Source organism: Manis pentadactyla, chromosome 16 (genome assembly GCF_030020395.1).
Source record: "Manis pentadactyla isolate mManPen7 chromosome 16, mManPen7.hap1, whole genome shotgun sequence".
NCBI lineage: Eukaryota > Metazoa > Chordata > Mammalia > Pholidota > Manidae > Manis > Manis pentadactyla.
In genome coordinates, this window is record NC_080034.1 from 24,702,809 (window position 1) to 24,718,802 (window position 15,994).

Sequence of the window (15,994 nt, forward strand, 5' to 3'; positions counted from 1 at the left end):
ATTACCTAAAATTTTAGACAGAGGGTTATAATAGTTGAAAACACAGTTTAAGAATTTAAAATGCTATTTGGGAAGAATGAAATAATAATAAATAAAAGAAGAAAACTGCAGTTTCAATATTATGTCTTTATGACATGCCTCCTGTTCATCTGGCAGCAGACTATTAAATTAGAGATGTGCTCTTTCACTGATTATCTCATAGATAATATAAAGAAATCAGTCATCTCAATCCATCAACCCTCCTCCCTCCTAGGTTCTCTACAATGGAGAATATACACCCAGGGAGTTAAACAGGAGTTGAATTTTCTTCCTTATCAATGAAAGCAAAGTATTCCCAAAGTCCCTGGTAAAGCTGGAATGGAGACCTTATACAGGACCTGGGGTTAATGTAGGCATTTCCTCCTAACAAATCCTAAATCTAGATTTTTTTCCCCACCTACCTTTATCAACAGTAGGTCTTCAAGTCATCCCCCTAAGATCTCCTTAGCAACTTCAGCATGTAAGACTGGTTTGCCTCGCGAATCCAGTCGCTGTCAGAAGAGTGTGCTGGAAACCAATGCTAAAAGATGGATAACCTGCTTCCCTTTCAAACAACACGGTCAGGAGTGCTTTGGCATGGAATGAGGAAGCTAAGGTCAAACCCTGAACCTTCTTATTCATTCTTATACAAGTAGTGCAGGATAGAGAATTGGGGCTCAGCGCATTAATTGTTTCAGAGGAATAGCAACCAAGCTGTTGGTAAATTGTCACAAGCATTACCAAGCTTCCACCATCAGATCAACCATTCCCAGTGCTTAGAAGAGGTCTAAAGAGTAAAAGGAGGGAATGAAGTATAGTCTGCAGTGCTAGCCAATGAAAGTGAACGGAAGCCACCTCTTCCTGGAAACATGAGAAGCCAGGAATAAGGGCTCCCACCCCAGCATGCTAGGACACCGCAAAACTTGGGTGCACACATTCACTCCTCAACGTTACAATAAATATTTACTAAGTGCCAAGTATTACCTTAGGTTATGGTGAAGAAGGATCAAAGCAGGACACCGTCACTGCCCTCCTACAGGATCACAGCTTACTCACACTGGGGTAAAAGGCTGAAGATTTGGGTTCTGGTTCTAACTACCAAAAGAACTCTGTAAACTCTTCATAATTGCAGAATCTTCCGAGACTCCATTTTCTAATCATTAAATGAGGGAAGAAGGTAATATGTCTTCCTTAAGAGGAGTTCGTGAGAATCACACACAAGACATTCTTCACAATCCCTTGTGCACACCTCCTCATTAGCAGGTCCTTCCTTTGCACGGAGGCTATTTTGTCAACAGATACCCATTTTAGGAAAGAATATGAAAAACTCATTCACCCAAAGTTATTAAAAAAAGACTCTGCTCACAAGATAGATCTTCTCAGGAGCATTTCTATTTTCATGGAAGTCTAACTCCTCAAATTGAATGCTGAAATAATTTCCACTTGCTGTTTCCATGTAATTTAACCTTTCTTTCCCTAGTGTTATTCTAAAGTGGCAGGTAACTCCACGGACAAAATCAGGCCAGCCCTGCTGCATGGAAAGCCAGTAAGGAAAATCTATGTCTTTTTTTTTTTTTAACATGTATTAGTTAATTCACAGACTTTGTAAACCTACCCAAGAAGCATTCCTAGGATACTCTGCCTCGTGAGAGAGCTGCAGCTCTTTTTCTTTAGGGCCTCCATACTTGTTGAGGACAAGCTTTGCACAATACTGGTTTGACCACATTTTTCACAAAGATCACCCTGCCTATCAAAAAAAGAGTGTCATCACCCACCGCAGTACAGGAGAAGATGGAGGAGTATAACAATTCACAACCTGTAAATAGCAGCACCTCTGCTGTGTTCCCTAACTGAAATGAAGAGATCACAGTACTTGCCATCTGCTACTCCCTGGCATGCCTCAATCTGCTTATGAGCTTAGCAAATTTAGCTACAAAAATTTTAACAACACAGGACTCAAAAACCTTCTTTTAATATTTGCTATACCCGTGACATTGCAAGGCAGAGAGGGGCAAACAAAAATGAAGGCATGGTCCTGGGTCCCAAGGCACTTTTACTGCAGCACAGTAATTCAGATGGAACTCTATGCAGATGTCACCAGAGAAACAGTCAAAGTAATGAGATGATTGGCTTGGAGAAATTGGAAGATACCATGCTATTGTTTCTAGTATTTGAAGTATGGGTATGTGACAGAGTAATTGACATGTATTCCAATGGATACAATTAGGCAGAGTTTTGGTAATTTCAGGTCACTAATTTCAGCACTGGATTTGGAGAACGTTCCAAATGTCAGAAGTATCTGGGCAGGAGATGCACTTGTTGGGAGAGAGTACACATGCTGGGGGAAAGCTGAGTGTGCTCTCATGTGCCACCATGACTTGCATATAGTAGGTGCTTTATTAATATCAGCTGGTTAGTTGATCAATTTCTTTGAGAGGCATGCTATTTTATGAAAGATTCCCATGCCAGTGTTAATACAGTCCACTCAGAAATCACAGAGGGTGTCAAAGAGATAATAAAGTTTGCAAGCTGCTGACATTTTTTCATCAGCTAATTATTTAACACTTCTGGGCCTGAATTGTTGCCAGTTAACGATAGGTTAAAATGCTTTGAAAAGAAATAATGTGGACCTGTGTTTTTATTTTGTAATTGCTGAAATAGTCCTAGAGTTTTCATACCTCTCTAAGGCTAGACACCTTCAGATCATCTGCCTAAACTTCCTGATGGTTACCTGGCTAAAAATCATACTTCCCTAGAGTCCATTTAGCTGTTTTATAGTCACAGCAATCTGGGAAGGTTTCATTGGACTATTTTTTATTATTGCTTCTTGATTAATCTTTGCCTAATGAAAACAGTCAAGACAAAGTCCATGAAGACTATCAAGAGGGAGGAGGGAATAAGATTTTTCACAAGAGGGCAATAAATTTTCACTCACTGAAGCTATGTTTGGTGGCGTGTTAGGATGATTAACTGTCATTTCTATTGATAACTTCAATAATGAAACACAGCAGCCTGTTATAACATACTGTGAGCCTATAGGTAAGACCGCAAATGAATGTTCACTCATAAATAAAAAGTGGTGGCTAATATTTATTGAATGTTTAGCATGTGGCAAGGACTAGGATAAACACTTTGTACAAATTGTGCCATTTGTATTCTCAACAACACTGTCAGGCAGGTGCTTGCATTCTCTATTCTGTCTGTGAGGAAACCAATATGAAGAGGCTGTTGGTGAAGGTGCCCAGTTAGGGAGTCATGCAGCTGGGGTCCTATCCGGGCATGAATACTGGAGCCTGTGCCTGGGAGCCCCTCCGCCAGACTGTTATCCACACACCCCACCCACTGGCCTCTGTCTTTGAGAATTAACACCTAGCATTTCTGAAACAGCTCCTGCTTATAAATGTATGCTGTGATAAAGCCTAGCTGAGCTCTGGACCACAGAAAGGGAACAGATTTTGGAAAAATATAGTGAGAAGAGGGCCTTTTCAACTGAAAAGAAGTCTGTACTCGTGGGGGATATGTTCAAATGACACCAGTTCTATCTATTACATCACAAGGACCTGCTGAAAAAAGGTCTCATTGCCCCAAGGGGCTAGTGGAACTCAGCCAGCTGCCCAGCAGCTCTGCTATGTTCTCGTCCTGGAAGCAACTCTAACTTACTGTGAGTCAAAGAAAAAATTAGCGGCTGGAAGGTTCCCTTTCAGCTTCCCTCCTACTAAATGAGAGCAACTGTATTAGCTTATTCTGAAGAAGAAAGCACATGTAAGAGATGCCTCAATTAGTTGAATCCTGTTAACTAAAACCCTTTATTAATCAGCTCTTTTCCACAATTCACTTCTAAGGACGAAAAGGGCAAATTTCAAAATAATAATCTGAGAAAGAAGCTTTTATGCTTTCTCTAGGCCTGGTACACATTTAATTGGAGCTCCCACACTTCCACAACTGTAGAATATTATTCACTCATAGCTAACATTTGCAGGAGCACTAATTTCATGCCAGATATCTGTACTAAGGGAGATGTACGTCTGTGTTTCCCTCAGCACAGCAATCTTTTGAAGTAGATATTGTTAGTCTCCATTTTACAGATTGCCAAATCCACCCATGGAGAGTTTGCCCAAGGTCACACATCTAGTCGATGGTAGTGAGGAAGCTCAAGCCCACAGAATTCAGTGTTTTAACCAACATGCCCTATTGCCTCCTGATAATTGGTGCATGATAAAGTGATGACTGAAGTATGTTATTCAATAAATTCATTGAGTGCTCCCTGTGTGCCAGACACTGCTCTAAGCACATTATAACTATTATCTCATTTAATCTTCACATTAACCATTCAAAATACATGCTATTTTTATCACCATTTTCCAGACTAGGAAAGTGAGGCTCAGAGAGATAAACTAATTCTCTCTGTATCACACCTGGCACAGTGATGGAGCCTGAACTGGACCAAAAGTGCTTTACACCAGAGTACAACCTTTTAATTGCTGCACAAATAGCCTTTTATTTTCTCTTTTTCTTTTCTTCTTTCTTTCTTTTCCTTCTTTCCTCCCTTCCTCCCTTCCTCCCTTCCTCCTTTTCTTTCTAGGATTAGATACAGGGGAGGAATACAAGTCTAGAGCATTTTAGAAAGATTGTGTCCAATAAAGTTAATCAACCAATACAAGTTGAATCAAAAAGGAAGTTCTGCTTGATTCATTTAATGGCTATTCAAATGATCAGACGATCCAATGCCTGAGCTTTCTGGTTAATTGAGTTTTCACTGACTTCAGGCCATTCTGTGCCAAGAGAGAATTCCAGCCCATGGGAGGTTTTTATTGAATTTTCATTGGTAAATGAAGGCAGCAAACATTCAAGGATGCTCCCAGGAAACTTGCCTCTTGAAGCCTTATGCTTTTATCAAGCCTTTGTGCTACAACTCTGAAAATTTTCTCTCGAATGACATTTATCAGAAACCAAAACCATGCATAACTTAAACTTGTTTAAGTGAGATTCCTTCCATTTAAAACATGCTTCCTCCTGATTGAAATAGACATTTTAAAAGCATTCTCCAGATCTTGTTGTTAGAGAAACCCGCTTTTACTCTTTATAGGTTAGAAGATCCCAAAGCTCGTGATTAATGAACTGAATTCAATTCAGACATATGGATGTAATGTGGTTTTCAAGTGGGACAAATGGAAGTTATTAAACTTCAAAGGGATGACATTTTACCATATTTTCCCAATGGGAGGCACTCAGGAAAATGCCTTCAAATGAATGAATTGAGTTTTCTAACTAATTTTTGCATTAAGTATCTGTGGTTCAATAAACAATAAGATCACCTTAATTTTCATTCCTACGAGTTATTTTATTTTCTTCTTTTATATGGTCCCTTATTTTAGGTCTTAAGTTTTTTAAGCATATGCTTGTATCTACTTTATAAACTATTAATCCATCTCTCTTAACAATTATAAGATTTTGTTATCTCATTCATTGCTCTTCTTTGCTTAAAGCAAAGACTTTACAGTTCCACATGCCCTTTCCTCCTCCTCCTATATTAATATCTGTATTATCTTCCTTTCAGAACACCTTCCCACTTCGCATATGCCCAACTGGCATTCTCTTTTCAGTGACAGTGCAACTAAAATGTTAGTTCCACCAGGAAACAAGCATGTGTACTAATGACACGGTTTGGAGATTGATTCAAATACCCCAGGGCTTTAAGCTGACTCACTCCTGTTGTAACTCCTCTGCTTAAGGAAATCAATTTGTAAAGTCAACAATAATAATAATAGGGAAAATATTCAACACAGCCATCAAGGTCAGCAGACCGCTTTGTTCCTCCGGTTGGCAAAGCGCTCCCAGCTCCCCCTCCCCTCCTCCAGGCTCCCCTTTTGCCCTGTGCAGGCTGAAATGTCACATATCAAAATAATATAAATTGCTCCCCTTGCTTGTGCTCAGGGCTCAGACCCTGGGAGATTACCCCCTCCGAGCCCGCCGGTGTGAAATAAACCTCAACACTCCGAGACCTCCGAGTGCCGCTTGGTTCTTCCGTCAGTGACCCAGTCCAGGTTTTCCAGTGCTTTCCGTAACAGTATTTTCCATAACAATAACAGAAGTTTCCACATACTTTGTTTTTTTAAAAATCTTATTTTTAAAAAATGGCAGTGCCTTCCAGCCAAAGACCATCAGGAATACTACATGTAATTGAATGCGTAGTTGAACATACTATACTTGACATACTAAAATGGAACAAAATTAGGTCCACTGACTCATTACAATGAGGAAGAACATTGGGGATGATGGAGAATTTCAGGAAGAATGTATTAGAATGGACTGTATGATTTTTTGGAAGTGGGTGATTGAGAAGATGGCTCAAGGCATCATAATAGTAGGTTACTGTCAAGAAGGGCGAGTAATTCTATGGTCAGTTGTTTTAATAATTCTTCTACCTGGAAGGCAAGAAGAGCAGATCAGTGCTAAACTGTGATTGGTAAAGCAGCAGCAAGCATGCCTACTGTTCTTGGTCAGAGGGCATTTGGCCCGTTTTGTTTGCACTCAGTCCAGCTGCAGAGATTCTGCTGTGGCTGTGGCTCAGGCCAGCTCAGCGGCAGAGGTCTTGCCACCTTGCTGCGGGGCCAGACTGTTGGTGGCAACAGGAAGGAGCCCAGCGGTCGGTGCCAGACCAGCTCTGGGCCACACCAAGCCCCAGTGGATAGCACCCAGTTGTCGGGGCTGCTGTTTTCTTTCTCAAAAACAATGTATATTTATTGCGTAGACCTTGGGACACCCGGGAATCATTGGGAAGAAAACGAGAAGCTTCCTGGTCAGCGTTATCTCCTGATGGGTACGCCAGGGAGAGGGAGGGAACAAGCAAGCCATCATGTGCTTGCTGGCTCCGCAGCGCTTGGCAGCAAAGGAAGCAGAAGGAGGAGCTGGGGCTGCGTCCAAACCAACTGAGCTTAGTGGTAAATTCATGAGCAACCGAGCCGCGTTTAGAAAGCAGCGTTCAGGTCATGTGATTTGGGGCGTTCTCCGTGGAGAACATCCTGCGGTTGCCAGCACCGAGCATTCTCTCTCACTCTGTCGGTATGATAGTACTTAGGGAGTCCAGTTAGTACGTACGCAGTCACTCACCGTCCTATGAAGTAGGTCCCATTGCTCACGGGTGCGGAAACTGAGGTATGGGGAGGTTAAAAAAGGACCTGCCCAAGGTCGCAGAGCTAGGGCATGAGAGACATGGGATTTAAAACTCAGTCTGGCTCTGGGGACTATGCTAGTGACAATATCAAACAGTGTTACCCAGTTTTGCCTACTTGAAGTATGTAAACTTTGACTGTAATAGTAGGTTTCAGAACACCCCTTGCTATCTCTCGTCTCTCTTGTCTCTCTCTCTCTCTCTCTCTCTCTCTCTATATATATATATATATATATATACACACACACACACACACACACATATTCATATCTGTCAATGTATACATGCATTTGTGTATATATGTTTGCATGTTTGTGTGTATGTACATACACATACCACACGTGTATATGAACACACACAGACATATATATATATATATATATACTGGATTTTTAAGAACTTAACTTTATGTAGAATTATAAAATAAATTGTCCAAATTGATGGAATGCAACCTCTGGAATGAGACTATATCCCCTTTTCTATACAGTAAGACATGTAGAAAATATACAACAGCTCTGAAAATAATGCAGTGAGAACCTGTCACTAAATTCCACTTTTTCTTTTGAGGGACCTAATAAAATCCTCTAACCTCCTGCTAAGTGCTTGGGGATGAATGTCTGTTTGGATTCATTCTAAATTCCTCTATTCCTTGCAGTATCCTGCTTCTCTTTTCTGTGGATTACCCTGCGCCATTCTGTGCTGGGATGGGGCCATTTCAAGATGAGTCACTTACAAACATTAAAGACACGACTACCTCTTCTTAATTTACAGGTGTTTGTGCCTTTACTCCTGTTATTCCATCAGTCTAGACTACCATTAGCATCATCTTCTGCCTCCTGAGACCTTTTGGAACTTTACCTGATCCCTCAGAAAGAAACAGCTATGTTTTCACAGTACACAGCATACATCTCTACTTAGCAAGGATACAATTCTTACTACTATATCAACTAACTGCTTTCACATATGTCTCTCACCAGGCAGGAACCTGAATGGAATTGTTCATAAGACAAACTGAAGCCCTAGGTAGGGAATAAGAATTTTAGTGGGAATGGGACAGAAGCAGAGAAACATCAGGACTGGGGTCCCAGGAAGTAATGGAATGGAATTAGCTCAAGGCATTGTTCAGTGGGGCACCTCACACTCATAATTGTTCCATGCAGTAGCATCTGAGATGATGTTTTTGGGTAGGTACCGGTGTCTTGGTTTTGGTTTGAACTGGGCTGGGACTCTCAGAGTAAGGATGCAAAAAAAGCGAACACAACCCTTTTAAAAACCTATGTAGAGAGTTAAGGTTTCTTTCTACAGTGAGCAGATGTGCAAAAAATGGTTCCAGCCTCAGAAAAGAAGCTAAAATACAAAATAAGAAGCAGAAAACAATGTAGAGGTTAGAAAACCAGCTCTCCGTGGTTGACAAGCAGACTGGACAGAGTGTTGAGAGTAATACCAAATCCTAATTTCTATTTGGTAGGAGCCCACTTTTGTAAAATAATTAGGTAGTTATCTATCTGGATGGATAGATAGATAGATAGATAAATAGAGCTTAATACATAGCACATGTAAAACTGGAATAAATACACAATGTTGTTAATAGCAGTTAACTATATCGTGGGACTAGAGAATAATTTCTATCACTATAATTTTTTTCCATCTTTTCTGAGTTTTCAGTGGAAATATGTCCTGTTTTCATAAATAGAAAAAGGTGATAAAAGTATGTGTGTGTGTGTGTGTGTGTGTGTGTGTTTCTTTTGATGAAACCAATAATTCTCACCTGGGGGCAGTTTTGTCCACCAGACAGCATCTGGAAGTGTCTGAAGACATATTTTGTTGTCACACCTGTGGCTTATGCTACTGGCATCCAGTGGATAGAGGCCAAGAATGATCCTAAGCATCCCACAATGTATAGGAAAGGTTCTAAAATTCATTTGTATTAGAAGATATGATCTCTGTCTCAGAAATACCCAAGTGAAAATAACCTTCTGGCCTGACAGATATTGGAAAAGATGTTTCTTGTTCACCTTTATGTTTTATATACTGACTTGCAAAGATCCTAGTGTGTAACAAATTTTAAATAAATACATATTGGGTCTGAATTTCATTACAAGTATGTAGCTCTTCTGGACACAATAATATAGGCATAAAGATGCATAATGCATTTTAGAATAAGTAATTCAAAGATACATTTTCTGGACCCATCTAGAATCAAGAACTACAGTTGATTTAATTCAATAAGGGATTAGTGGGAACCTTCTGGGCATCTCTCACTTTGCCAGATGTTCTGCAGCATATGTAAGGAACATAGTATGCATTCCTTGACCTTGAAGAATGTGCAATCTAACCAAACAGACAGAACATATCCTGAGAAAATGTTTTTGTTCCAGAGCAAACCAGCACAAGGGCACATGCCAAAGTACCTAATTAGTGAAATAGAAGTTTAAGGAACAGAAAAAAATCAATATGCCTGGAATTACCTGAGATAGCTTCATGGCAAACAGGAGAACTGAGCTGACTCTTAACAGACTGATGGATAGAATTTCAATATGACCAGCAATGAGGGGAAGATATTGTAAGGAAGAGAAAATAGCATGAATGAAAGAAAGTAAGACTGATCTTGGGTAGGTTCACGGGGAGTGAGAATACCAACCCTGGCTGAAACAGGTAACAGATTTGAACTGCTAGGAAGGAGCCAGATTATGGAGAGAATCAAATGAGTGACTATAAATAGGAACACCTTGTAAAATCATCTACACTGAAGATTGGGATAAAACATGCCATCTCCAAAGCTTGGAATTGTGTTTTTAGTCTCTATCACAAGTAAAGTGATTATTTAACCTAATATGGTTTAGCATCATCTCACCGCCCATACAGGACTTTGTACTATATAAAGCAACTGTCTGGCCTACATAGTGCACCTAATATGCCACAGAAGTGACCATTGCAAAGGCAAGCCAAATATAGCTGTAGCCCCAGGTAGCCTTTTCCCCCCTTGTGACTACAGAGATTGCAAGAGTCCTCATTTCAGAAGAGCAGTGTTCTAATTAGATAATTATTTTGATTACTTTAACTGATGTCCTAATATTGTGATTTTGTCAAGGGAATAAGAGAACAAGTATTCTCTTTGGTAAAGGAGTCTTGCAGAAGATAGAAACAAATAATGTTGTTAAGAATCATTAGGCTTAATTCAATGCACATATATGTTGAGGTAATAATTACATGGGAGAAGTAATAGATAATTCCCTCCAAAGAAACTTACACCTAAACACAGTTTTCAGAACTCTCTCTACTTGTTAGGACACACTTATCTTTTCTGGTTGGAGATGCAGAAGAGAGAACTTTGGAGAATAAATAGGCTTTATATTTGGGATAAGAAGAACTCCAGTGTAACAACAATTAATAATTACTAAAAACTCCCAGAATAGATGGACCAAAATCAAAGATTAGCATTATATACATTTAAACCTATAAATACTATAGTTAAATTAACTATAAAGCAAGAATTCTTAGATCCTCTAGAAAAGAGGTTTTGGAAAATATTAACTCACGTACATCACTTTGTTGGTTAGGAATAGGTTCAGCTGCATATAACAGCCTTATTTACAGTGGTTCAGCCCAATAGAGATTTCATTTTTTTTAAAGAGGATCTGAGAGGAAAGTAGGCCATGGCTCTTATTGGTAGCTCCACGATGCCATTTAGGACAAAGCTCCTTCTGGTTTTCTAATAAGCATCATTTACATGACTTACAGTTACGCTGCCTTGTCAAAAAATGTCACATGAACCATCCCCTAGTTGAAAGGTAGGCCGAGAACATTTTTAACTGTGTACATTGCAGTCCCAAATAAAAGTAACACATAAGGAGAAGAATTATGAAGGTGAATTAGGAAATACTATTAACAACACAAATCAGTGATTATGTATAGGAAGACTCCAGCCATTATAAAATGTTTGTTAAAGCACTGATAAGTAAATTGGGTAACATGTAAGTACAATATCTGGGTGCCACTTGAAGTCTATTTGCCAGGTTTTCTTGAACTAGGTCATTTTGTGCCTTTAAGCTATGTGGGTTTATTTCTTTTAGTCTAATGGATTTCTTGGAGAACAGCCCAAGCACAGCTTGCATCCATTCATAGAAAATATTTGTATGGAATTGCTAGGCCTACAAGGGCAAGAGTTGATCTTCCAAGATTTCCACTGAGAAAATTACCATTTGGCATATCCCTGATGGCAACTGACAAAGCTAATTCAGGGAAGTGAAAAAGAGGGAAAATGAAGGTATGGCACAATACTTTTACCTTCCCTGGTGCTTTCTGCTTTTGCTAAGAAGGAAGCGAGTGGTGGAATTTAAGAGTTGTCAAGTTCCTGGAAAAAAAAAAACAGCTAAGTATCCAACAGTATCTGGCACACAGTAGATATGCAAGTATATTTGTTGAATAAACCTTTTGCCTGTTTACTGTATCAACGAGTACACAGAAGCTGGCTTTAAGGATGCAGCCTCCATTCACTTTAATGAAGTCAAATATTTAGTCAGCATCCATTCCATATGAATAAAAACTTTGTGAGGAACCCATAGGAAATGCTTGCTGGCATCTCTTATGCCAAAGTCTTGCCCTGTCTTTTATGTGACATGGAACATTGACTGGCATCCGGTGTTAATTGATCAAATCTAGAGGAACTGTTTTCTATGCCATTTGGCAACTAGGCAGATTATTAACACTGTAAAGTCAATTTAAAGTCATTTTTAAGTGTTTAAAATCATCTTATAGTTTCCTAAATCAGCATGGAAGTCAACTTGAAATGGTGATTAGGGACTATCAGTCAATATATATCAGTTGATCAAGCACTGAATTGGTATCGAGGGTCATTTGAAGATGCGCAATTGACAGTCCTTGCCCCTGACCACTTATGATCCATTTAGAGAGACAATATGCGTGCGGGGGGATGAAAACACATAATAATGTCAGTTATATATACAACTTGTCAAATTAATATAACAAAGAACAGTAAATGTTTCATTTTTCCCAGAATCCCAATAAATTTGGGCTTTGCTAAATTGGAAACATGGACCAAATATAACACATGATGCAAATCAAATTTTGAGACCCCAATGGAAGAATCATAGCACTTTGAAGATTAAAGAGTACTGTTTGGCATAATCTATAAGGACGTCACTTGGCACCATAGGCAGAAACAAAAACAATTATTCTTTTTCTTCTTTTTTTAAATCAGGTCATGGAACTAAAGGCGTATTTGAGCTTCTGTCCGGATGGCGGAGAACCAGAGAGAATTTGCCCTTCAAAGACAGGGTAGCAGATGCCTATTCCGATGTGATGGTCACCTATACCATGACCAGCTCCCTGTACTTTATTACCTTTGGCATGGGGGCCAGCCCATTCACAAACATAGAGGCTGTGAAGGTCTTCTGTCAGAACATGTGTGTGTCCATTCTGTTGAACTACTTCTACATTTTCTCTTTCTTTGGCTCCTGTCTGGTCTTTGCTGGCCAACTAGAGCAAAACCGCTACCACAGCATCTTTTGCTGTAAGATCCCTTCTGCAGAATACCTGGACCGCAAACCTGTGTGGTTCCAGACAGTGATGAGTGATGGGCATCAGCAGACATCTCATCATGAGACAAGCCCCTACCAGCATCACTTTATTCAGCACTTCCTCCGTGAACACTACAATGAATGGATCACCAATATCTACGTGAAGCCATTTGTTGTCATCCTCTATCTCATTTACGCCTCCTTCTCCTTTATGGGGTGCTTGCAGATCAGTGACGGAGCCAACATCATCAATCTACTAGCCAGTGATTCCCCAAGTGTTTCCTACGCTATGGTTCAGCAGAAATATTTCAGCAACTATAGCCCTGTGATAGGATTCTACGTTTATGAGCCCCTTGAATACTGGAACAGCAGCGTCCAAGAGGACCTACGGAGACTCTGCAGTGGGTTCACTGCTGTGTCCTGGGTGGAGCAGTACTACCAGTTCCTGAAAGTTAGCAACATCAGTGCCAATAACAAAAGTGACTTTATCAGTGTCCTACAAAGTTCATTTTTAAAAAAGCCAGAATTCCAGCATTTTCGCAATGACATCATCTTCTCCAAGGCAGGGGATGAAAACAACATCATTGCTTCTCGCTTATATCTGGTGGCAAGGACTAGCAGAGACAAGCAGAAGGAAGTCATAGAAGTGTTGGAAAAATTGAGGCCCCTGTCCCTGTCAAAAAGCATCCGATTCATCGTGTTCAACCCCTCCTTTGTGTTCATGGACCATTACAGCTTGTCTGTCACAGTGCCTGTTCTGATTGCAGGCTTTGGTGTTCTGCTGGTGTTAATTCTGACTTTTTTCCTGGTAATCCACCCTCTGGGAAACTTCTGGCTAATTCTTAGTGTCACCTCAATTGAGCTGGGCGTTCTGGGCTTAATGACATTATGGAACGTCGACATGGATTGCATTTCTATCTTGTGCCTTATCTACACTTTAAATTTCGCCATTGACCACTGTGCACCTCTGCTTTACACGTTTGTATTAGCAACTGAGCACACCCGAACACAATGTATAAAAAGCTCCCTGCAAGAGCATGGAACAGCCATTTTGCAAAATGTTACTTCTTTTCTTATTGGGTTGGTCCCCCTCCTATTTGTGCCTTCGAACCTGACCTTCACACTGTTCAAATGCTTGCTGCTCACTGGGGGTTGCACACTTCTGCACTGTTTTGTTATCTTACCTGTGTTCCTAACTTTTTTCCCTCCTTCCAAAAAGCACCACAAGAAAAAGAAACGCGCTAAACGAAAGGAGAGAGAGGAAATTGAATGCATAGAAATTCAAGAGAACCCTGATCACGTCACCACAGTCTGAAGGGTGTAGACTAACGGATTATTTTTCTTTTCCAGTATTGCACAATGATGCAGGGCGAGTAAAGCTCAGACCTCAGCTGCTTGGGCTGGCCAGGGGTAACAAGGCAAGTCAGATCAAGAGTGAATTATTCATGACACATCAAGGTGTCCACTTCTTGGGCGGACAAGGGAATCAAAGAAGGGGAAAAAGTTCTTTGCAACCTTGTTCTCCACTAAAGATAAGTTTCTGGATGTGATTTTAGAGCTCTTGCAAGGAACGGATGAATCAATGGAGTTAGAAAGCTGAAATAACCAACTGCTTTTAAAAATAAAATGCTTAGGAGAATGGAAAAGAGAGGAAAAGGGGAACTCCAAATATTGAAAAAGACATAGGAAATGTTAAGATTGCTGTGGCACTTTCCATATTTGTTCTTTGAACAGGTTAGTCAAAGGAAACCTATGCACTTGGGAAGTACATATTTAATCCTGTCTAAACCAAAGGACTTCCCAATCCATTTTATGTTACCTTTATATGTATATGTGCAATATATACATATACTTAGATTTATCTTTAGTGTACATTGACATTTGTATGGAGGAAGGTGTCCATTTGCAGACAGGCTGGTATTTCTCTGGAAAGTCTCATCAGCCTTAGCCAAATATAACTGCATAATAGCCATTCAAAATCAACTCAAGTGTTTCAGCAGCAAGAGTGCTATTCAACTGTGTGATAAGCAAGTAAACAGATATGAGTCCATTCGGTTCTTGCTTTGGGTGACTTAGCAAAAAATACAAAAGACATTAGAATTAATTACAACATGAACAAGATTCAAAGTGTCATGTTGGAGCTAAGTAGTTGATATGGGTTCTCATTGACTTTTCATGGTTCTCTGTATTTTGGAATATTGATTTGGCTGCTTTCAGAAAACTCACCTCTGCAAATGAACACTTTAGACATGTTGCCCATACATATGTGTATAAGGCTGCCCGTGTGCATGTGTGTGTGGGGGGGGGTTCCATAGTTATAATGTTCTGATTTTAGATGGTAAAAATGTACTGCCCTTGAATATAGGTAATTCACAGAGGAGAAAGGAAACATAACTAGGAGACTTGTAGAGTGAAACAGAGTAAATGGACCATCACCACTCATGTGCCATCAACTGGTTCTTAGTATAAGGACAATATTCTAATCCTATAAAGTCTAGTGTGTTCCTTGCATCAGTTTTTGGAACATCAACCCAGGCCACAATCACTGTAGTAGTGGTCATTATACCTACTGCAATATCGTTTTGTAGCTTCTTGCAATATCATTGTTCTTGTTAACCTGGAAAGTGCTCCTAGGTTGGCCCACCTCGTAGGGTGATTGTAACTACTGTCCACAGGTGGCATATTAACTGCTGTTGAATTCTCTCTCTGAAAAAGTACTGAGGTAAAACGTTTTCATTGAGTTCAAGTTTAAAACTATTCCCCAGCAGATAGACTCAAGTCTGTTGGGTGCTTACTTGGATTAATGCTGTGCTTCCTGTCACAGAAAATTACTAGAAAATGCCTTTTCCCATGCCAAGCAGTAAAATAATTCATTTTCAGGTAGGACTGAACAAATGTCCAATGGTTAAAAATATGCTAGTAAGTTCTTTGACCTGGAAGAGAGCTACCGTTTCCCACTAACATTGGGCATATAGTTTAATTGAATTTAAAATATTAAAATCTAAAACACAAACACAAAAACTTCCTGGACTCAGTTAAGTTCAAAAAAGAGATACAAACCATTCCATTCTGATTGCAGTCTTTGGAAATGAAGTTGATAAATTAATGAAATAACAAAACAAGTGTACTTTTGCAAATACTTTATCAGAATATTAAGGGAAAGGAGAATGGTCTCTAAAATAAAAAACATTTAACAAAACTTTATTTTATAAATTGAAGTTTGTTTTGTCCTACCTTGAGGTTATTGACTTTCTATTAGAAATGA

General features: G+C 39.7%; 1 protein-coding gene across 2 annotated transcripts in view; it reads left to right on the plus strand.

Annotated features, from left to right (window-relative positions):
* LOC118927793 (patched domain-containing protein 4) overlaps positions 1–15,010 on the plus strand; it is a 170,489-nt gene extending 155,479 nt beyond the window's left edge. For both annotated transcript variants that reach the window (XM_036916421.2, XM_036916420.2), the window contains one exon: positions 12,411–15,010. In XM_036916421.2, coding sequence (XP_036772316.2) covers positions 12,411–14,044 — 1,634 coding nt within the window. In that variant the 3' untranslated portion in view covers positions 14,045–15,010. The remainder of the gene's footprint in view (positions 1–12,410) is intronic.
* The last annotated feature ends 984 nt before the right edge of the window (positions 15,011–15,994 follow it).